Consider the following 22,759-nt stretch of genomic DNA (forward strand, 5'->3'; position numbering starts at 1 on the left):
GGCTCCCCGCCTCTGCGTTAGCCAGGTGGCCCCTTTTTTGGTGCTTTTCAGAGCAGAAAACCCCCCCTTATTTGAGGTGCTGAGGGCGTGGCAGGACCGCGCCTCTCCCATGTCACAGCGCTTGTGTAACACCGTCGCTGCTCTCCACAAGGCGTGTTTATTTATGACACATGCGATCGAAAACGACAACATACAAATGGATAATGTGGCCCGCACATTACAGGAGGGGTTATAAAGTCATGAAGATACTCTTTAAACAAGTGGGCAGCTGTTTTGATTTGGTGCTGGTTAAGTACATTAACAGCTCGGCGGTTTCAAAGGTTTGAGGCTTCGTTTGCCTTAGAGCGAATAAGTCTATGCAAGTACAGGGCATATGTTGGTGAGCGCATCGAATGCAGGGGCGAGGTGTGCCGCAGGTCACCTGGGCGATAAACGGCACTCAGAGAAAGCCCGATATTGCCTGCTGCTGTTGGAAGCCTGATACCCTGCTAGCAGGGATTGAAGGCTGCTACCGCACCGGTGGCAGCGGGACAGTGCACCGAAGCATCGCCCGCTCAGGGCAGTCTCTGAGCCTGAATCGCAGCAGCCGCTGCCAGCCAAAGTTTCAGGGCCCCTGCAACGGTGCGCGTAAGGCCGCTGAGCAGGGGAGAGCAGCGAACTGCCTGGCAGTGGTGTGCTCCCTCAGAGGGAAGGTGGGAGATGAGGGGAAAGGAGGTCAGCGTTGGGGTGTACTGGCAGAGTGGCCGTGGGAAAAGGACGGGAGCTGAGCCACAGCAGAAGGCAGTGTCCTCAGCTACCGTTGTAACAAAGCCTACTGAAGCTGCAAGAGTTCAATATGAAAAGCACACCCGCTGGTAAATGTTATCCCTAGTATGAAACAGCATACGTTCCTGAACTGTAACACTCCCCATTTACAGTAGCAAAGAGGTTTAAAGTATGTCATAGCAACGGCTTTTCTGATCCCTCATGCAGTCAGTCTGCTTTTTTGTGATGTCAAAGAGGATTTTGAGGGAGGAAAAATAGGGCAACACAAATGCACCTTGCAATTTTTAAGGTGCAAGAGTGTGCTCAGACACTTTGAAAATCTCTGTTCGGTCAGCTATCTTGGCATTTTGTTCAAATCTTTCAGCATTTTTTCATCTTCAGAGCAGCTTTCTTCATATTCTGCAGGTGTGAAGATTGAGGAAAGTTCCTTGTTCGTGGGCAAGTTCCTCCTGCTTTGCTTCAGTGAGGGAAATTTACAACTTATGTTAATGTCATCCTCTTTCCTTGCAAGAATTTCAGGTTGAGCAGGGATAGCACACTTGCAGCATGAGGCGTCTGTAATTCAGCTTTGTTCTAACATCTGAGATTACAAGCTTTCACCACCTGATTTAGAAGTACCTAAGTAGAAAGATTACAAGAAAAACAAAACAGATTCTTTACTCAGGGTTATTGTTGAAAACAAAAATAGTAGAGGCAACTGCTGACCTCAGAAATGGAGTGGGTAAAAATTATGCTGAAATGCTTCAGAAAAGTCAGCAAATATGGAAATGGTTTCAGTCTTCCTGTAGCAATTTTAAAACAATCTAGATTAAATGAATCGAACAGCAGATTCAAAAAATGGTGAAAGGAAATTAATTCATTCCTCTCTATCCACAAAGCAGACATGTCACGGAAAGCAGCAACAATGGCTTTCCTACCAATGATCCTCAACACTAGGGTGGACAAATCTCTTCTACAGTTAATCACAGAATGCCAGGTTGGAGGCGACCTCAGGGATCATCTAGTCCAACCTTTCTAGTTAAGAGGCAGCTCTGTCTCCGCTGCCTGTACAGTTATCAGTGTCTCTGAAGGCTCCTCAAGGGCAAAGTGTGAGTGTGGTCTCAGTTGTTTCTGTTTGTGGCTACCATGGCCATAGAAGTGAAATACCTAAGTAAAACTGTCTTAGAAAATCTGCAGTAACACTGAGACATTAATTAGAGAATGTTTGAATGGATACCTGCATTGCATATACCATCGAAGACCTCTAGTCTTCTAATGGACTGGCTTCCTTTTCTTCTCTAATCTTGAGGTTCTCCTTTTCTCTACTACTATAAAAAAGGGAAGAAAAAAAAAAAAAGAAAAAAAAGCCCAAATCAGCGTCAGATATTCTGAGCAGGACAGTCACCTTCTGAGTTACATATAGCCTACATAACATACAAAAAGAAGCTACATTATAAGGCAATAAGCATGCAACATGCTTATTGACCACAGTGTCAGTTTCATGGAGGAAAGAACAGAGTGATCATTTGGCAGCTACTACCACCATAACATCTGGATCCTTCTCTGAGTGAGGAGCCACTGTGAAGGGCAAGAGCAAAATGAGGACTCCAAAGCTCATGCATCCTGGGGCTCTGTTCTGACTGCAAGTAAGCAGCCAATTATTGCTAATTGTGCTGGCAGTTTTGCATTGTAGATGTTTAGTGTAGGGTCCAAGCCAATGATGCAGAATATTTACAAAGATACGTTTGACAAGCTCTCTCAGAAGCCTTTCTCTCTCTCCTCTGTCCTTACAATTCAGTGTCTGCCACCTCAGTCCTCTTCTCTTGTGCTTTCTTCCGATGGTGTCGATAGATGATCACAACTGTCACCACAATGATCATTAGAACACAAGCAGAGCCAATGGTCACCGCCAGGAAGTGGATTTCTGAGAAATGCACTGCGTGGAAACAAACAGATAAATGAACAAGAACTACACACAGAGGGCTCTTGGTATGAGGCTGGAAACCTGTATCCAGGAATAGAACGTTTACCTCAGGCTCCTTTTATCTTTGTATCCATTAACTACCCTCACGCTTTCTCTTTTTAATCCCTTTTCTTCTGTATATTTTCCCAAATGTGGAGGAAGAACTGCCAATGCTTCGCACTGGCTAAATTCACATGACCTCTGGTGGGATTCTTGGCCTCTCACCTTTCTGCACAACTCTAAGCCGCACTTCACCAATTTTGCCATTAACATCTGGTGGGTTCTTCACCTGGCAGGTGAATGTCCCATTGTCAGTGGGCTGCAAATTCCAGATAATGATGGAAGCATCATTACGCTCAATATTCCCATCCCAGGTGACTCGCCCTTTAAACCGTCCAGGAGACAGCTTGTACGGCTCCTTCAGGTAATAAAATACCTACAAGAAAGAAAGGAAGCTGTCATTCCTATGCACTGCACAGTCTTTGAGATAGAAGCAGCACATGAAAGCCGAGTGGCACCAGCTGAGGCGCGTGGCCTTAGCTGAGGAGAGCTGTGTTGGCTCAGCCACTCTCAGATGAACTCTGAGGCCATTTCAAAGGTAGTGCCTTGTGCGTTTCAGCTGTTCTTGCCCAAACCCACACCTGGAACTTCTGCAGTCCCTGGTCTTACCCGGTGCTGTGCCTTGGGACTGGTTTGTTTGGGCAATTGTGCATCAATGAAATGGAGCATAAAGGTCTCACTTACTGGCTCATGAGAGCTCAGGTCCTCAGGCTGGAAGTTCCAGGTCACCGACAGGCTCTGGCTAATAGGGCTGCTGGTGGAAAAGGTGCATTTTAACCGCACGTTAGTGCCGTTCACAGCATCCACCTCCTTGGAAGTGTGAACTTGCACGGCTGCCGCAGGCCACAGTGCTGCAGGAAGAACAGAAGGGGTTGGAGGTAAAGAAAACGACTGTCTAGGAGTAAGCTCATCACTTTTCCTTATCTACATTTAGTCTGTGCAGGAGCTTGCCTTATCTATCCGTGTCAATGTTTAACCTGAGAGTCACAAGCACACAGATGTAATTACTGAGGGAGGTGATCCTGCGTACATTGAATACAAGAGATCCCCTGTGCTTCATAGATTTTTTCAGTTGATGTGCAAGCTGCACAGTACTGGTTTCAAGGGAGTTTGCATTCATCTGAACTGCTGGCACAGTGTTTTCATTGTAGTTTTGTGGCTGCACAGTTAAACACTTACAGGTCTGACAACTGGTTGAGAAAGGACCACTGAGAAGGACTTGCCTATAGGGATAATAGACCTTTTTTTGAGGGGGGGAAATATCTACCTTCAGTCGGGAGCAAACTTGACATCTGTGAGGTGCAATGCTATTGTGAATGCTACCCCTCCTTAAATATACACTTGCTCCTGTCTGGCACTATATATATACGCACACCATGTAACTCTTCATGTGTTTCTCCTGGTCACATTTTCTCAAGTGATTACACTGCACTGCACTCAATTCCCCAAGCAGATTTCTTCAGAAAAGCGGCCCCACCCTTTCAAGTCAGACTGCTGACCCCAATAAACAATTGCTATTTCCCATGCTAGAACCGTCCTTCATACACTTATCAGCCTGAGTGTCATGCACACCATGGTGAAAAGTGCTCTTACTGGTGTAAGAAGTGCCTTTTGGAAGGTGAATAGCCCAGCTGGAAAACTAATGGTCAAATTTAGTCAGGCTGAGGAACTCTACAGGAAATCCTCAAGGTAAATCTGTAAGCATTTGTTTGTCAAAGAAACATCCTCTGTTAACTGAACCACCACAGCTGCCGTTTTAAAAATAAGTTAGCATTGCTAACTCAGTGCTACCCTGAAAGACAGACAACCAGCAAGAGAGAAAGAGAGCATCAAGGCACAGAAAGAAGAAAAATGAAAAAATAGGAAAACCAAAGGGTTGCTGGTGAAGATGCCTCTCACGCCTGAGCCCTAGTTGTTGTCTGCCTTGCCCTGCCATTCCAGACAGTGCAACCGCTTTGGCAGATGGGTGCAACCAGAACAGTGGTGCTCACGTTCTCATTTTGCTCCCGACAATCACTGTTTTGCTTGCCTGACTGCTTTAGCTCTCTGAGTTAGTGGGTTAGTTTCCACAAAACAGCCGTGCTGAGCTAAAAATCTTGCTGCTGTTGAAAGGGACAGTCCTCCCTGTTCCTGATCATGTGCTCCCATTAGTTTCAATTTTCTCACTGGTCAAACCATCCCACCAGAGAAAGAAAATAATAATTTCCTGTCACTTTAGGAAGACAAGTTAACTTAGCCCAGTGTGATTCAAGGGAAATAAAAAAAAAAATGCTTCTCTGGGATTCTAAGATATGGCTTAACAACAAAGACAATTTTTAAAAATCCCGTATTTTAAAATAATTTATAACCAAAGACTTCCTTGCCAAATAATTTCTTTTCTCAAAGGAGAAGATATTTGAAATGCAAAACATTGAAGGTGTTCACATTTGGAAAAACTTCACTGACAGAGATCGTGTTTCTCAACCAAAGACTGGGTGTCAAACCTTTTCATTTTAAACCCCTTTAAAAGAACAACTGTGCGAAATATGTGTAAAATACTTTTTTTGAGACAGATTACCAAGCGTATCTGTGTGCTGGTGCATTTGGGAAAGGAGGACAGTGTTCTTAGATTCCAGCTGTAATTGATATAAACCACTGAAAATTCAAGCGAGTTTATTGTCGGTCTGGAATTGTTGCCATGTAAAGGACCTAAACCCAGTGCTGCTTAACAACCTCCGACTGTCTAATAACAAAAATAGTGAAGAAAACATCTCCAAGTAAAGTCCAGATTCCTGGCAGGAGAGGGAAAGATGTGTAACCAGAGCTCAGAGTGAGATCAGTGGTGTTCTTCCGCCTGAACACACCTAAACCTGTTTGTCGAAGAAACTCAGTCACTTTGTGTCACTTGCAGCGAACCCTGGACCGAAAGAATTGAATCAATCGTCCACAAGAAGTAGCTGAGACTCCTATAAAGTTGCTGCCTTGGTGAGGACGATAATTAAGGGATCAGAAGAGGAAAGTCAAGATGGCAACGGAGGCCTGAGAGTACCAGGTTTCCTTACCTCGGAGCTGTACCCCAAGGAAAAGCACAGCACCCAGCCAGCTGGGGCCGCCCATCGGGAAGACAAATCCGTAGTCCACGGGTTGAGTGGTGCCGGAAAGAGAAATTCGTTTCAGGTTCTGGATAACCGGGTGAAAGATGAGTTTCTCAAAGTCTTCCCAGCACAGTCGAGCAAATTCCTTTCTCTCCGCTTGGCCTGCAAGGCAACGTGAATACTCCCTCCTGCCTGAGTCAGAGCACACTCCCTGCCCTTGCACTGAAAGGCAAGGTGTGGCCAGCACCGCTCACTTCTGTGTGAAAACCAGGGAGATTTTCAAGGTAAGATTAATTTCTTCTGCCTCCCACATTCCTTTGCTCTTTTGTGTTGCAATCACCCCTCCTCCCAGCTTCCACCTGAAACCACTCCCCTCTTGTGGGATATAATTTTGCTCCTAAAAGGAAATTTGCCAGAAGGCGTTTGTAGATAGCCTGAAGGAGTGCGGGCCATTTGTTTGTCAAAAACCTGCAAACAATCCAAAAAAGGCAACCCAGACCAGACGGTGGTAGCAGTGTGGGCACACATGCAGAGGATGGAAATGTCCTACTGAAACGCGGGTACCTAGAGTAACATGAAGTGATCACTATAATGCTGCTTGGTTGCAGACATCCTGCTGAAGAGCTGGGAGACTGCATTAACCGGTGCTTGTAAAGTTCTTGGAAAAGTCAAAGGAGAATGGCACTGGACATCAGTCCAGCCGGGTGCTAGTCCAGGCATAGCTGGGGAAACCCCACTGAGCTTAACAAGCAGCGCAAAGTCCTAGAGAAACTCAGTGTGAACAACGTATTTTCCTGGTGGCACCTGGCAGTTGTGAGAGAACGAAACCAAGTTGTGCATGTGTGTTGGCATAATAAGGATGTTTGCATTTGAAGACCATAAATCACTTCAAAGGCAGAACCTCCTGCTGGCTGTGGCTGTGTTTGTGTCTGGTCCATGGCCTAGTTCCAAGAAGTCATCCCAGGTTATGAGCCTTCATTGTAAATGATGCTAATTTTCCTTGCAGTGGTGCCAAGGCAGGGATGGGGAGGATGCCCTAACCTCTGGGTGTTTTGAAAGGCTCCCTTCAGCTCAGAGCTAAGGAGCAGAGTGAGGGCGCTCTTGCTGTGCAGCGCTGTGGGCTCCGACTGGGATGTTTCGCCTTACCTGGGACACATTGAGAGGATGTCAGGACTGGCCAGAACAAGGTTTTTGTAGAAAGAGGACAGCAGTGGGACTCTCAAACTTCCTGCTAATGAGCAACCGTGTGGACGTCTCTCCTCCCATTTGCTGTTGTAACAGCCTTGCGGCAATTTCTGAAGAGAACACTGAATTCACTTTCAGCCGATAGACTACAAATTTGGCAACATAAAAAAGCACTGAGGCCATCAGTCTCATGGGTTGTCCACAGAACAGCACAGAGAATCTTGTGTCTGCCAATGTGTCTCTGCTAGTAGCTCTGAGATACCAGATATCTCTATTTTAATGGGAATAATCTGGCCTTGTGTTAACCCTTCACTACCACTGCATCTCCCCAGATTCCCACTCAGTTACAATTCCAAAACATCATCTCCATTTCTTTCATTGCCACCATAAGCATTTATTAGGCTGGGGTTTTTTGTTTGTTTTGTGAACAGAGGATACTTCTGGCTTGTCAAATTTTGTTTCAATTACCTGTACAGCAGCGGCTCGGCGGTCAATCTGCTACCACCCCCTAAGAGTGCCTTTTTAGACAGCAGTAACTTCTCGTCCTCAGGCAGCCCACGCAGAGGCTGGTAGGACAAGTGTTTTTCTTGCTGTAACTCCCCTTTGGCCACGTAGCCACCCTACGGGCTCCACGTAAGACCACATTTGTGTAGCGCACGAGACTGGGAAGAGTGTCTGTTCCAATCTTTACTTGCAGACTTTCACTAACCTTCAACACCTTGTTTCAGAACGTTCTGACTCCAACTGCTAAGAGAAGCCCACGTCCCTCGCACCCTTACTAGCAACATAAATCCTCTCATTTTTCATTTTGAAACAGAAATAAGCAAATGCAAGGTCTGACAGCCAATGAGAGCACCTCAATCAATTAAATAAGGGCCCACAACATTGTCATTAGCCGTGTCATTAGATGGTGAGCTCTTGGGAAGGAGCAAGAAGCCAGTTCCATCCTTCCAGGCATCTGGAAAGGAGTCCCTTGAGATGTCCGTGGCAGGTGCAGAAACGCAGTGCACCCTTGTGGAAGGAGAGAGCCTCGGCTGGCTTTGCAGCGCCTGGCCGTGAGCCCTCAAACCCCCGCTATTCTCACAGCCGCATGAGCAGCTCTGCCACCTCCGTAGGCGTCAAGCAGCGGGAAATGGAAAGAAGCTCCTGCTTCGTCCATGCCAGCACCCCTGGAGGAAGCAAAGCTTGGAAAGGCCCCTGCCCCGGCCCCGTGGCGGTGCGGGGCTCTGTGCCTGCCTCACGCACAAGTTTGGGAAGAGAACGTGCCCGCCCTGCGGTGCTTCCCCGGGGCTGGCAGGGGCGAGCGGGGGGGGGGAGCAGAGCACGCTGGAAGGGGTAGGAGCCCCCTCTAGAGGAGTCAGGCCTCTTCTGCTCCGTGAGCAAACCCTGGGGAAGTCAGCGCGCTGGGAGCTTTTCCAAAGAGACAGCGCCAAGTCCCAGGCGGGCCAGTGGCAGAGGTGCCTGAGCGCAGGGTGTGGACTCCTCCGTCTGTGCATGGAAGGATGCCTCTGGCTTTCGGGATGGGTTTGCTACACCACGTTCCCTTCTGCTTTTGGCAGCTCGTGAGACAGAGGCTTGCTCCAAGCAGCCTTAGCCTTCCCCCTAGCATTTACCTTTTGTGAGGGCCGCTAGACTGGTAAGTAGACGGACATAAAAGTGATTTAAAGAAATAAAGCTGATTTTGTTGTAGGTGCAATTTGTAACATGAGTACTAATGCTGCGTGAAAATGAAGAATTGCTTTTGCAGTCTCATATTGAAACTGAAGAGAACCAGCAACACAGATAAGCGAGTTCCCTCCTAATGGGAGAGCATGTCATCGAGTATCTGTTGGGAGCAGAGCACTAGCTTCAGGTCAGATGCTTGCAGCAGGGGTTGCTGTGCTTAGCCGCTGCTTTGGCTGTGCTCCTCGCTGTCGGTACGTGTGCAGAGGAGAGTCTGGACGAGGAGCTAGCAAACTCCACTCTTGAAGAGGCAGCAGGAATAAATGGGTTGTGTTAGAGCAAAATAACAAAAGCAGAGTCTAGATCACATCATCAGTGACTAAAAACGCCCAGGTTTTACAGCCTGGTACTTATAGGCTCATTTCTGCTGGCTATAGAGTGTCTCCAGGTGCTGAGCTTCTTGTAACGTTTCTGGTTCCTTTGTTTATCTCCTCCTATGCAGCAGTTTGAACTTCAGAAACATTTGCTTTGAAAAGTTGTGAGGAAGGTCCTGATGGCAAATCTAATCCAGGCTCGTTTACCTCTCGTGCTGCTCCTAGGGCAGATACAACAGGTCTCTTGAGACTTGAACTGGTCTGGTGCAGAGCAGCCACCCCTCGCTGTCAGTGACGTTCCCTGAAGGCGTTTTGAGCCTCCGCACTTCCTGACATGGGCTTATTTTATCATATACGCTCCGTGTCTTTCTTGGCTGCTTGCAGGTTTCACTGGAAACAGTGAGTCTCCCCAGTACTGCTCAGTTTGTTGCCGTATCCAATTCTGGGAAAAAACCTTGGGCCTCTTTCTTGTAAGCGACAACTTGGAAAGCCAATGTGTTCTTTCTTCCCTTGCAGCCAGCCTCAGTGATGCCAATCTGATGTGGTAAAGAAAAGCAAGACAAGGAGGAACACAAGGATGAGGTTGGAGCAGTCCTTGCCTCTTCTGGGACTCCTGCTGTGTGTCGGTGAGTACAGCTGGCCAGAAGCCCACGGGGTCCAGAAGGGGCTGCAGAAGATAAAGAATAGGGGTGTGCGCTTGGTTTGGCAAAGTACCTGCAGCAGCATCTTCTGCAACTGGTGCGTACAGTGCCTATGGAACTGCTGCTCTCCAGAGTAAGTGTTCCCCTGAGAGTGTAGGTTGCAGAGACACAGAAACAGGGATCCAACCCTCTCAGGGTAGAGAAAAGAACTTAAGGTGCCTAGTGAATTTTTGCTTACTAGCTGATTCACTGAGACATCTGGTCTCCAGACTTCATGCAGCAGGGTTGGAGCTTAATGCACTGCTTTCTGCAGCAGTGTGAACAGTAAGGCTCTGTGGGTTAAATTTTGTTTTAATGCTTTATTCACATGCTTTTCTTAAACTGTTTTGTAATCATGAGTAAATAACTTCAGTTCGGATTCACTGTGATATCATGGGAGGGCTAGCAACTTCCATGTTACCAGTTTGAACTCACCAGCATTTAGATAGCGGGTTTAGGCCAAAGTGCAGAGTAACTGTAAAGACTATAAAGAAGCTTGTAACTATGAAAGATAAGTTTGAAAGATAATTAAAAGATGCTATAATAAGACTACATCTACTCTGCCAATGTGCTGTAGATACCAACTGATATTCTTTGAGAAGCCTGAAAACATTTGGTTTATCTATGGCCTGTTCTTTTTCCAAATTTAAATTCATCTTGTATGAAAAAAAAAAAAAAGCTTTAGATCACCTTCTCTCCAGCCAAGTCCCATGCCTGTGGAATTTCAAATCTACAATTTTGTTACAAGTAACTCCTATTGTAAAGCAAGCATTACCTGGGACGAGACAACAGTGCTGAACACATGAATATGGGTCATTCTTTTAGTTACTTATGTAACTTTCCATCAACGAATGTCTTTAAAGCAAATCACAAGTCTGATTCAGCCCTCCTAAAAGCTGTTTCTATAATACTCCAGCTCCAAAGACTTGTTTCCTACCAGGAGAGAAAAATCACATAGATAAGCTGCTTTACAGCGTTAAATCAAGTGGCAGGGTCCAATCCTCCAGGGAGTGCACTCTTGCAGAGGACAGTGGTTCTTACTGCAAAAACCGGGCATGATTTTCTAAGTCTTTGGTCCTTGATAATAAAGCAAAATTGTTGGGTGTACAGCTTGCAATAACCCTTTTTTCTAAACTGGGTTGGAAAATTATTGACATTTCCATTCTGTGTTAGCCCGTGTTAAAAATGGCTTCCAAAGCAAAAGACTTCATTTCAGAGCAACATCCTGTCTCAGCTAACAGAAGGCTTTTAATGCCTTTAGCAAAAATATAGGAGTATAAACATGTCTTTCAAGCAGCTGAGTTCAGAAAGGCTATCCTTGAAGTAGGAAAGGGGTATGGTATCAGTAGCTAAATTATTTAACACTTCTTATTCTTTCTTTTGTAGTTGGCACTGCAGCTCTGGATGGTAAGTGTATTTTACCAGCATTCTTAACTATTTAGTGTGCTGAAAAGACCAACTGTGGCTCACAAGTGAGGACTGAAAGTCCCATAGAAATATGTGAATTTTGCAAATATTGTAGGGTAGGAAAAAGTCCCCGTTCACTAATTGTTACTGATCTCACTGGTTTGAAAAATTGGCTGTCATGAATTGTCCCTAATTAGTGCTAGTGATCCCCAAGCTGGGTTGGCCCTTTGCAGAGACCAGCAAGCATATGGGTAAAGAGAACGATGAATGGCAGGTGGCCGGGCTCTCTGACATAAAGTTGAACACTCTGTGATGGTATTTTGATACTGCTTAGTGTTGCAAAGAATCAGTGTGAAAAAACTAAAGGAAAACATGCATGCAGAAGACACATACACAGGGAACTTACGTTACCATAAAATCGAAAGATTTTGCAGAGCAAAATGGCATGGTAGGATCAAAGGAGGGCAGGGAAGTCTGCTCAGAAGCCATTTGTAATGCTGGTTTCCCTTCTCGTTGGCCCAACTCTCAATGCAGAATTCCAGGTGGAGATTTCCGGAACCACAGTGACAATCACGTGTCCCTTGAGTGAAGGCGACATAAGCTGGAAAATAACTGGGGCAAACCCAACCACCAAAGAGAGGACTTATGTTATAAAGGATCACGACAGCTTTCCTCTCAACGTGAGTTGTTCGGCAAATGGTGTGGACTACGACATGTACCTGAATGCCAGAGGTGAGTGAAAAAGCTCTCCATCTACAAGCTGAAGATAGAGGCTACACTTTTCAGTGACACATATTGGGAGCTGATTTTTAGTGCTGCTGGACTGGGTGAATGCAATTCTGCTGAGGCCTTTCCTGCTCTGTGTGGGCAGTAAAAGAGTCCAAGAGCACATTTTTGGCAAAAGGAATCTCCCTGGTCTCTACGCCTTTCCCTTCTGCTGTCCTCAAGCTGGCTGTATGTTAAGGGTTCCCACGTATACAGCATGCAATCTTTTTTTACACAGCTTCTACCATGCTACAAGGCAAGAGTAATATATGTCACAAAGGCCAGAGGCATTTCTCACCTTGCAGAGTGGAAACTTTGTATCTGGAGCACACAGCCTGGTTTCTGTGACACATCAATCAGGGGGAGTTTACCTTCACCCTGACAGAGTGACCTAAGCCTCTGGACCGTATGACATTTGGGCAGCTGCTCTGCACTCAGGACTTTGAGTCCAGCATAGGCAGAGGGCATGTCCTGGTTTTAGCTGGGATACAGTTAATTTTCTTCCTAGTAGCTGGTACAGTGCTGTGTTTTGGATTTAGTATGAGAATAATGTTGATAACACGCTGCTGTTTTAGTTGTTGCTAAGTAGCGCTTACACTAGTCAAGGACTTTCTCAGCCTCCCGTGCTCTGCCAGGTGCAGAAGAAGCTGGGAGGGGGCACAGCCAGGACAGCTGACCCCACCTGGCCAGAGGAATATCCCATACCACATGGCATCATGCTTAGCATATAAACAGCGGGGAGTTGGCTGAGGGGCAGCGATTGTGGCTTGGGGACTGGCTGGGCATTGGTTGGTGGGTCGTGAGCGGTTGCACTGCTTGTTATTCCTGGGTTTTGTTTATCTTTCTTTTTTTGTTTTCCTTTTCATTACTACTATTATTATTATTATTAAATTGTTCTTATCTCAACCCACAAATTTTCTTACTTTTGCTCTTCAGATTCAGTACCCCATCCCACCGGCAGGGGAGAAGGATGAGTGAGCGGTTGTGTGGTGCTTGGTTGTTGACTGGGGCTAAAGCAGGACAGGGGGGAAATGATCTAGGAGATGTTTTGCACCCTCTGGTTCAGGCCTTCCAGACAGCAGAGGATAGCAATGGAGGTCTGTTTGCAGACCAAAACATCGCAGATAGAACGGCCTGTGCTGTCCCCCTTCCTTTCTCTTTGCTCTCTTCTCCTTCCCACCCAGAACTGAATCTTTTCTGCTAGCACTAAGCAGATGAGTGAAGCCTGGATTTTCCTTGCTGGAAAGGAAACCCTTGTGCGTTTCTGAGCACCTTCATCTCTCCTCCTGGCAGTGTGCGCGAACTGTGAGGAGCTGGATACCTTGGCGGTGATAGGGATCGTCACTGCGGATCTTCTCATCACGTTTGGGGTACTGATTCTGGTCTATTACTTCAGCAAAGACAGGAAGGGGAGAGCGAGCACTAGTGCTGGCAGTCGGCCACGAGGTAAGAGCCATTTCAGGCGTCTCTGCTCTCCGTGATGCCCGCTAAACACTGAATTCAGCAGTTGCCCCTGCCGAGTGATGGAGCCTCCTCTGTTGCCCCCAAACCCCCAAGACCTTGCCAAACAATGCTCCTGCTTGCCACATCTGTTGCTCCAGGCTGCCTTCTTGCATGGGATGTGTGCAGCTGCCATGTTGTGTCAAAGGCTTCCTGCCCATAGGAAACCATTTCACAGGCTGTTGTGCAGCAGCGTTGAGTCTGTGCTGAAGCAAACACTGTACGGCAGAAGCTCAGCTTGCAAGTGTAGCTGCAAAAACAGCCTGGCCCTGGCCTCTGCAGCTGCTGTGTCAGGCAAAGACCAAGAATCAGGCCCGCACACACAACATGTGATTAGAACTCATGGTGTTATTAAAACTATTATTATTATTAAACAGAAATTTGAATTTCTGTTTTCTGAGGCCATGGTTTGGTGACCCAGTGGGTCCAGCAGTGGGGCTTATGGGTTATGAATGCCGCAGTAAAGTGATGCAGGGCGGTGACCTCACGATGTTAGTTCAGATTTGTTCAGACTGCCTGTCAGACAATTACCATGGGAGCTCACCAGCCAGGCTTTGTGCGGATCAGCCGTTGCCACTTTTTCCCTAGCCTCCACAAAGCTGGTATAAACCCTTTGGCAAGTCTAAATTCCCCTTTGTGTGCTTACTGTGCATGTTGTGTGCTGCGTTCAACAGAAACGGGACGATGTGCTCGTGCTTGTGCAGCTTGTTGAAGCAGAGGAGTATAGATCTGGTATCCATATTGTGAAGCTGTAGCCTGGGCCTGTGCTTCTATTTTCAAGTATTTCTTCACAACCAGGAAAGCTAGAAATTTACCCTTTCTAAAAGAAAACGGATTTCTTCCTAAATGATCACAAGGCCTCCTGCCTGCAGCAGTTGGGTCTTTAAAAGCTCTAAGCTCTTAATAAGGCCATGGGAGTCGACCCATGGCATCTCCATGAAAGTCCCTTGTGCTGTGTTATATGAATCATCACCGAGGATAACCTCTCTTTGCCTCTGTTGCAGGTCAGAAAATGCAGCGTCCTCCCCCCGTTCCAAACCCAGACTATGAGGTATGGAAGACCTGCACTTTTCCCATTTCTCTTTGCTGGCTGGGGAGGGATAGCCAGAGCTGGGAATCTGTAGCAGTTATCCTTTTTGCTCCTTTGAAGAACCATCCAGTTAACCTCCAAGCTTCTGTGGGAGCAGAGGAAAAAGGTGGTAGGAGTGGTGCCCCTTCTCCTGGTGCTGACACAGGGAGTCGGGAGCAGAACTGCAGCCTCTTGTGCACGCTGCCAGAGCAGCAATACGCCTGCTCGCTGCTGTAGTTTTCTCCATGTACTGTGTGGACTGAGACCCTGGTGTTGTTTGAGGGTGTGTTAATAAGGATTCCCAAACTAAAATCTCTGCTGTTCCCACAGCCCATCCGGAAAGGCCAGCGGGAAGTGTATGCAGGCCTGGAATCCAGGGGCTTCTGAAATTCCCACAGATGACAGGCTGGAAAACAGCAGCAAGCCCTCTTCCCCAGCTTGGTACCGGTTCTCTGCAGGCCTGCTGAGGCCCAGGCATTTTGGGGTAAGCCAGACGGCTGCACAGGACAGGCACCCTGCTGCGATCTGCTGTCCCACCCTGGTGTGTTCCTTCAGCCTTCGGTTTGACATTAGGGAAAAAAATCAAATGAGCATATTGGCAAGAGAAGTTTTCCTTCTCATTAAAGGACTGCAGCCTCACTTGTGGTTCCTGGCCTCCTTTTCCCTCACACCTCCCTCTCTCTGCTCCAGTTGCATGATCTGGTTTTCCCTCCCATTTAATTTCCACCCTGAGTGCCTCCACTGGCTCCCCATGCCGTCCTGGATAGCTAGGGGGCAAAGACTGAGTCCTTCTCAGAGTGACTGGCCTCCGACCTTGCCCTGTTCTCGTGTTCGTAGCCTATCTCAGTTTTGCTGCCCATGATTGTAACAAAAGGAACAGAGACAGTCAGTATATTAAAAACAAAATGGTACGTCTTCATAGAGAAGCCACTGCTTTGAATGAAAATATTTCCGTCAAAAAGACCAGTTTTCCTTTAAAAAATTTGGAAGCACTTCTACCACTACATGCAGACTGACCTGACCATCCCCCAGCCCTTCTGTAAGAAATGAGTGGGGCTGAGTACCACTTTGCATCCGGTGACCTTCGTGTTTCAGACCTTCGGCAGAACATCCTTTTAGGGTCACATGGGGATTTGGCACCTTCCCAAGGCACCTGAAAGTCTCCTGTTAGGAAATTTCAGTCCCTGCCCAAGTGTTAGATCTTTGTTACGCTTAACTAGCAGGGGTCTTAGATATTTCAGCTAAGATTTGAACCCCCACTTAGCAACGAGTATCAGCTTTGCAGTCCGACTGAGACAGCACAACAGGGATTCTCATGTTTCTGAGACTGGACTAGCACTCTGCCCTGAAACAGCTTGTTTGCTGGAATTCCAGTGAATGCACTGGGGCCGCAGAGATAATGCCCAGGGCCTACAAAATCCATGAGAGCATCAAACTGTTTTGTTAGGCTGTCCTTCTCATCCCAGAGACTTCATGGACTCCATTTGTACTGATATTCTCTAGTGTTGTCTAGGATAAACACATTTCTTCAAGGGTGTTGTACCCTAAAGGGTGCACATTTGCTGGCCAAGTTTCATTTTCCAGAACTACTGCTCTTCCAGAGTCTTGTGATCTGTCCTTTGTTGCTGCCCTTTCTCTCCCCGTTTCAGCTCCATAACTTGAGTTCTGCCTGGGTTCTCTTAGAAAGATGGCAGGTGGCTTTGCCGTTAGTAATGATCCACTTTAACTTTTTAATATAAATTTTTAAACTGTAATATATTAATAAGATGGGAGACAGCATCCCCAGCTAGGCATTGTAGAAGATTTCCCCTGTGTGTTTCTCTCTGTTAAAGAAAAAGTTTTTGTTAAGGGGACTCCCCAGGTCAGGAGTAGTGCGAGACAGTGAGAGCTGCTGTTGGTCGGTTGCAGCAGCCTACGAGGGGTTTGGGAGCAGTCTGTGCCAGGATCGGGGGAGACGACTACACTTACAAAGATGTGCTGCCATGCCTAGGAGAGTGGGGCCTGAGAGCAGGGCAGGGGTCAGCAGGAGCTGGGGAATGGCTCTGGGCCTGCTGGCTGGGGACAAGTGAAACAGCTGAGGTCCCATGCACCTAACATATATTTTTAAAAGCTGCCTCATTTTAACAGCTGTGGTTTCCAAAGCAGCAGCAGTGGGGCAGGTAGTAACTTCAGGAGCAGGGCCCAAGAGATGCTGTGATGCCTGGGAACGTTTCTGGTCTAACACTCGCTGAGTGAGCCACATTTCTGTTGCTCTGCAGAGCAACAGCTCCAAAGAAAGGAAACAGCAGCAGTGATGGGGGCTGGGGTGGTTTAACCCTTAGGTTTCAGCATGGGGAGATAAACACCCAGCAAGTTTCATGCTCTGAATTGCTGTGCTTACCCTGCAGGATGTGGTTTTAAAGGCAGCACAGCTGGGTTTGCCATATAAGATGCTAAACATCTAGTAGGGAGATTGCAAGATACAGAGAGCACTAACCCCCGGTAGCTCTAAAACCACTCTGGGCCACCACGTTCTCAGCTTCTGCAAAACATCAGTGCTCCAGGGACTCTTGCTCAGCCCAGCCATACAGCCCGCTGCCATGAACAGGATGTGAGAAACTTGGACCAATCTGGGTGCACAAGGTCTAAATTTTTCTTCAAGCTACACCCTGGTGCTTCTACTACCATTTGTGGGGCTTCATGTTTGGCTAATGTTTGCCCCAGCCAGTGCCATCCCATGCTCTCCTTATCTCAGTGGGATCAGCACCCACCCAGCAACAACATCAATCTGCCTCTGTGCTTAGCTGCACTATAGAAATATTTCTTTGTCCTCTGAGAGCGAGGTGCTGGGGAGCCTCTTGCAAAGCAACGAGTTGTATATGTTGCCCCTGCCATGTCTTCGATTTGTGCAGAGCACACCCACCCACTCTGCTCTTCGGGTGCCATCTTTACTCATTGCTTCGAGATCTGATGGTGGTGAAAACACTATGAACTAGGCAGCCTGCTGGTCACTTTTTTAATAAGGTCCTACCCAGACGGCTTTGCCGACCAAAGGCGGCTATTGGCGTATTTTACCCTTCACTGGAGCAGGTTAGAGCGGAAAAACCACTAAGACGTTATTCCGCTCCTGCAAAGAGCAAAATGTTGTCGTGTGAAGAGCCAACACCATAGGAAAACAGATCCTTTTCTTGTTCACTGTCCGCAAGGCTGATCACACACTGGTTCCTGTAAGGGCACATGGGGTCCACCCACAGCTTTGCACAGCCTGCGCGTTGTTTGCTGTCTGAGACGCGTCACAGATTTGTGGCCAGTTTTTACCGAGTGTTAACTCTTTGGTGCTTGCTTTATACCACTGAGCCACAAGACGATTCACAGGCTGGTGCTTTCTAAACCCTGTCGCCCAGATTCTTAGAAAAGCAGGAAGATACAACCTACAGGTGCATGCAACTGGCACACGGAGGGTGACCTGGTTTCTAACGGTGAGGTGATCCTGTTATCTGCCTCCCATTTTGGCCATAGTCAGACCACATTAGCTGTTTCTGCTTAGAGCTGGGGAGTGAGGACCTTGCCAGGAGGAGCTGGGTTGGTGTCGGGATACCCAGTGCTGCTGTGTCAGGAAAGGTGACTGAGCTGGGAAAGGATCTGAAAGTTTGCGGGTCTGCATCCTGGACTCAGCACGCTGGGGTGGCTAGTGACCCTGAAGGAGGGGTTGCCGAATGCCCCTGGCCTGGTCACAAAGGTCAGTGACTCTCCAGTGGGCTGCAGAGGGAGAGGATGGTGGGAGAGCCTCTCAAGAACATCAGAGGTGTGGGGAGCATGGACTGCCTCTGGCCTTCGCTGCCCGTCCAACTCTGCTGCCACGCGTTTTGCACACTCTCTGCTGCAGTTTTTATGCTCTCTGCTGTTTCCATTTCCTCTTTGGGCCCAGCTCCCGTGAGCTCTTCTGGGGAGCCAGCAGAGCTTGTTTGCTCATATTTCACTCCCCAAAGCACTGAGGCAACTTGCAGGCTGGCTGGGTGCCAAGAACCTGGCACATCCCTGTGGTTTGGGGACTGCAATTAGATGCCAAGGCCTGCATATGCAGAGAAACCATTCTTCTGTCTGCCCTCCTGCTGGTCCCCCCGCTCTGTTCAGGGGACTGAGGCATGCAGGCACTCTGCAGGGGTGACACAGACCCTGCTGAGTGCCACTGTGCTCCTGGTGTCCCTGCTCCCCATTCTGGAAGACGAGTTAAGTGAGACAAAGCCTCTGCTACTCTCAGGGGCAGCAACCCTCTCCATTCACAAGGTCCCCCATCCTCAGCTTCAGCAATGGACCCAGATGTCATTTAGATCCTGGCACAGAGAGGTGACACAGCCACGGGCACCTGCCTGCACTAGCAGCGCGGTGTCCTACCAGGACAGGCACGAGCCTTACAGCTCTGCAGCGATCCAGACAGATTGCATCCCGCGCTTACCTTCCCCAGTGACTGCATGGTCCCCCAGGCCTCAATACAACCAACGGAGCAGGGAGACTATGGGATAGGCTCATCTTTAATGAGACAAACACAGAAGTGCAGGAGGTCAAGGAAAGAGCAGAGTGCTACAAGCAGCCCATCCCAGCAAGGAGCTGGAGGGGTCTCTAGGCAAAAACCCATACTGTCTTCCTTGTGGCAGCAGTGTGCTTACAAAGGCAGTGCCAGGGCAGCGTACTGGTGCTCTTGGGTGCTGGCGGTAGCTTTGCAGTTGTATCACTCCTGGTGTGAAGGAGTCACAGGCCCCAGCATCTTCCCGCTTCACTTGCGGGCTTTGGTGGGTGCCAGACGGCTGTACTGTCCATCGTCCCGGTCACCAAGGGGCTAGGAGGAAAAAAAGGTGAGATGAGCCACAGCTGTGCCTGTCCAACCCTGGGAGGGAGGGTAAGGGGAAGCTGGCCCAGCCCTCCCTTTGCCAAGCTTTAGGCAAGCTTTCCCTCCCTGTGTTAAGCACACAGAGCTTAACAACCCCAGAGAGTAAGAGGCAGAGGGTAGCTGAGCTTGCTCCATCCTCTGGGTGACTCAGAGAGGCAGCAGTGAATGCCCCAGCAGAGAGCAATCTCCAGTACAGCTCATGGCGTCGAGTATCCTCCAGCAGCTGTGCTGTCACGGCCACGCCAGTCCCACCACACGGCCCCATGCAAGCAGAGGTGCTGAAGCCCACCTGCGTGCATGCACGCATGCCCATGCACACCCACACCCATGTGCCCACACTCACTTGGTAGAGTTGCTCGTTGGCAATCAGGTTCTGCCTGTCAGAAGCTAAAAGAAGAAAGATGGTGGTCAAGGATCAGGGGAGTCACGGGCAGCATGGTGAACAATTGCAAACAAACCCAAGCAGCTGTCTGCTTTCAGCCCTCTGCTTTTAGGTCCTCTGGGAGGCTTGGTGGAAAGCCCCTGCAAGGCTTCAGATGTTCCTGTGCCACCAGCAGCTGTCCCTGGGATGATGCTTTAATGAACCTTGTGCATTCGATGGCTTTTCCTGAGGAGCTGAGCTAGGGGCAGGAGGGCTACATGAAGTGCTCATGTGGAACCCTACCCTAGACATGCTGTGTGCTGGCTGCTGCCTGCAGCCTACAGTGACTGGGCTCTGTGGGCAGTGATGGAAAGTCCCTAGATACCACGCAGCTCCTAAAGATGCCCAGGCACTTCCTGTCCCCACCCACGGACAGCCAGCAGGCCTCTCCCCTCACCTCGTGACATGCGTCCCTTATCCTGGCCAGTGATGCAATACACAGCAACTGCCAGGAAGACAGTGGCGACAACATCTGCGATCACGATCCCGGAGATGGTGGGAGCGTCCACTTCAATGCAGTTCTGGCACACTGGAAACCCAAACGGACACAAACACTGAAAGCAGGGCCATGCCCAGGACCCTGCCTCTTGGCCGCCTTCACCCTGCCACAGGGTCAGTCTGAGCCCAAAGCGCTCAGCCAGCTCTGCCGGTCCAGGCAGGCTCCAGTCCCAGAGTGAGAGACCAGGGATTAAGTTTGGCTTGCTGCATGACCCAAGGCAGTGGTGCAAGCTGCCACATATTCCCAGCACTCTGGGCAGGCCACAGCAGGGCCGTGAGTAACCAGCAACGTATGAGTGCCAGGTTATGGTGCTAAATGAGGCTGTAAAGCTCTCATGGGGACACCACATGCAGGGGAATGTGCAGCTTGGCTATTCCCCAAGGCAACCTAGCACAGGAGCTGTCAGGACTTCCGCAAACTGGTGGAACCAACCTCAAACTCTGTGAAAACAGTAGTTCTCTCAAAAATTTGCTTGGGTGACAAGTCCAAGCAGTTCTGGCTCTAGAACCCAGGTTTGCAACACTTACTTCGATAGTACACCTGGAGGGTGGGCTTGTTTGATCTATCACATGAGTATGTGCCTCTGGGATCGTCGTGAACTGCACCCAAGTCCAGCTGTGTTGTGTTTACTAGTGGACTCCCATCTTTCAGCCATTCGAACACATGACTGTTGGAGGTTACACACTGCAGGAACACCTTCCCACTGGCTTCTTTCACGATTATCTTCTGTCCTGTAAAAAAAAAAAAAAGGAGAGCCGAGAGCTTCCCAGCAGAGTTCTCTCATAGTGGCGCAGAGCTCAGAGAACTCATTCATGAAGATGGCCAGTACAGAGAACGTGACACCAGGCTGTCCACTGAGAAGCAGAAAGGACACTGCAAACAAAAAACTCTGGAATAAGCAGACTACCCAGTAGAAAAGTAGTCCAGTGTTCAACTGGTGGTTACTTAATGCAGATCTGGTCAGTTTAGAAATCCCAATTCCCTTAGAGTGAAAACTAACTGGAATTGGGCATCTACCTGGACTCCATTCAGGCTGTATGTACACGACCCTCGTCCTGCACACAGACTGCATTGCTATTGAAGAGCAACTGCAGCAAGAGACATTTCAACAGAAAGTGAAATGTTTCCACCAGCAGAGTCGGGAGCTGAGCCCCAGTGGGGAGGGAAAAACCTATTTGGGTTTTTACCCAATAGTAACGAACATCATTAGTGAAAAGCATGCAAAAAACTGCACAGAATTGCTTCCTTGGCCCAAAGGCACCACCTTCTGAGTGTGTAAATGAAAGGTAAATTCCCTTATTTCCTGAGTACTGGAACAGAGTACAGAATACAGCCTCTCCTGCTTACGTAGTTCTGCCAGGCACAAGGCCCGTGGCTACTTTGGTCTAACACCACGGTACTGCCAAGTCCAACTTTACACGCTCTGTCATTGCAAGGTGGGTTGGAGCCACCACAGATAGCCATGGAGTAATGCACGTGGCTCCAGACCGTCACAGCAACAGTCCAGGGCAAGAGTCATGAGAGCGATCCTGTCCTCATGACCTTCTGCACTGATTCGCTCTCTCTTCCCCATCGACATTTATGAACCTCATGGCAAGGTGCCACAATGGGAAAACCCAGCAAGTTGCAGGGTTCCCTGCGGTGCTGCTTCCCAGCCGCCCTCCCACTACTGCAGAGAAGCCTGCGGTGTAAGCAACATGGGTGGCGGTCTCCAGGGACCACGGCAGGTGCCCAACGGGCAGTGCCACTGGCCCGCTGTAGCATGCGGGATGAGCCCCAGCCTCACCATCTGTACGGGGTCCCTCGGGCACACCACGCCGGGGGTCTCCACATACTACGTCAGCCTGCACAGCACCGCCCTTGGCTCAGCTGTGGGGCACAGCACCACAGCAGCCTGCGGGCAGAGACTGATGGCCGGGGACTTACCTTGGGCACTCCAGGTGGCCATGGCCAGGCTGGCGAGGAGCACCCAGGCACCCAGGGCCCGTCCCCTCCACATGGCACGAAGCGGTGGTGGCTCTTTCCTCCGCTCAGAGGAGAGGACGTGGAGAGCTCGACGCAACGCGCCACCCGCCCTGAGATCTTTGTCAGGCACCGGATGCCGGAGCTAGAGCCTCCCTCCCCCAGCAGCTGGGGGTGTATGAGGTGCCCTGGGCCTGCCTCCTTACCGCAGCCCCTGCCCCAGCGCCCACAGAAAGACAGGAGAGGAGAACGGCTAGGCCTGAGGTGGCAGGTCCCCCTGCAGCCAGGAACCCCCAGCAGCCACATGTCCCCCCTGCAGCCACTGAGCTCCCCAGCAGGTGCGGACCCTGAGCAGCCACAGATCCCCCCACAGCCACGAACTCCCCGCAGCCACAGGTCCCCCCGTAGCCAGGGGTCCCCCCGTAGCCAGGGGTCACCCCGCAGTCAGTGAACCCCCCGCAGCCACGGAGCTCCCCCGCAGCCGCCGCTCCGCCCGCGGGGGGACACGCCCCCGGCAGGTCTGTCCC

The 22,759-nt window shown here is 49.2% G+C and overlaps 3 protein-coding genes across 5 annotated transcripts; 1 reads left to right on the top strand and 2 right to left on the bottom strand.

The window, feature by feature from the left end:
• Window positions 1-56: 56 nt before the first annotated feature.
• Window positions 57-6,103, bottom strand: MPZL2 (myelin protein zero like 2). Of its 2 annotated transcripts, none has more exons than XM_075116426.1 (6): window positions 5,809-6,103; window positions 3,452-3,618; window positions 2,933-3,143; window positions 2,536-2,680; window positions 1,982-2,069; window positions 57-1,383 (listed from the first exon to the last, which is right to left on the bottom strand). In XM_075116426.1, exons 1-5 carry the CDS (start codon window positions 5,861-5,863, stop codon window positions 2,009-2,011), a joined length of 639 nt encoding a protein of 212 aa, XP_074972527.1. In that variant the 5' UTR covers window positions 5,864-6,103; the 3' UTR covers window positions 57-1,383; window positions 1,982-2,008. The 2 variants fall into 2 exon arrangements, with proteins under 2 accessions (XP_074972527.1, XP_074972526.1); XM_075116425.1 differs by having other exon boundaries at window positions 126-1,383; window positions 1,982-2,072.
• On the top strand, window positions 5,477-15,401 carry CD3E (CD3 epsilon subunit of T-cell receptor complex). 2 transcript variants are annotated; one of them, XM_075116427.1, is made up of 7 exons: window positions 5,477-6,125; window positions 9,579-9,688; window positions 11,129-11,149; window positions 11,684-11,881; window positions 13,208-13,360; window positions 14,419-14,465; window positions 14,814-15,401. In XM_075116427.1, exons 2-7 carry the CDS (start codon window positions 9,640-9,642, stop codon window positions 14,868-14,870), a joined length of 525 nt encoding a protein of 174 aa, XP_074972528.1. In that variant the 5' UTR covers window positions 5,477-6,125; window positions 9,579-9,639; the 3' UTR covers window positions 14,871-15,401. The 2 variants fall into 2 exon arrangements, with proteins under 2 accessions (XP_074972528.1, XP_074972529.1); XM_075116428.1 differs by lacking the exon at window positions 5,477-6,125 and adding an exon at window positions 9,415-9,461.
• A 3,575-nt stretch (window positions 15,402-18,976) lies between these two features.
• Window positions 18,977-22,758, bottom strand: CD3D (CD3 delta subunit of T-cell receptor complex). The gene is made up of 5 exons (XM_075116432.1): window positions 22,197-22,758; window positions 20,798-21,001; window positions 20,169-20,300; window positions 19,694-19,737; window positions 18,977-19,299 (listed from the first exon to the last, which is right to left on the bottom strand). The coding sequence occupies exons 1-5, from the start codon at window positions 22,267-22,269 to the stop codon at window positions 19,237-19,239; spliced, it is 516 nt and encodes a 171-aa protein (XP_074972533.1). The 5' UTR covers window positions 22,270-22,758; the 3' UTR covers window positions 18,977-19,236.
• Between the last annotated feature and the right edge of the window lies 1 nt (window position 22,759).

Source organism: Phalacrocorax aristotelis, chromosome 22 (assembly GCF_949628215.1).
Source record: "Phalacrocorax aristotelis chromosome 22, bGulAri2.1, whole genome shotgun sequence".
Lineage (NCBI taxonomy): Eukaryota > Metazoa > Chordata > Aves > Suliformes > Phalacrocoracidae > Phalacrocorax > Phalacrocorax aristotelis.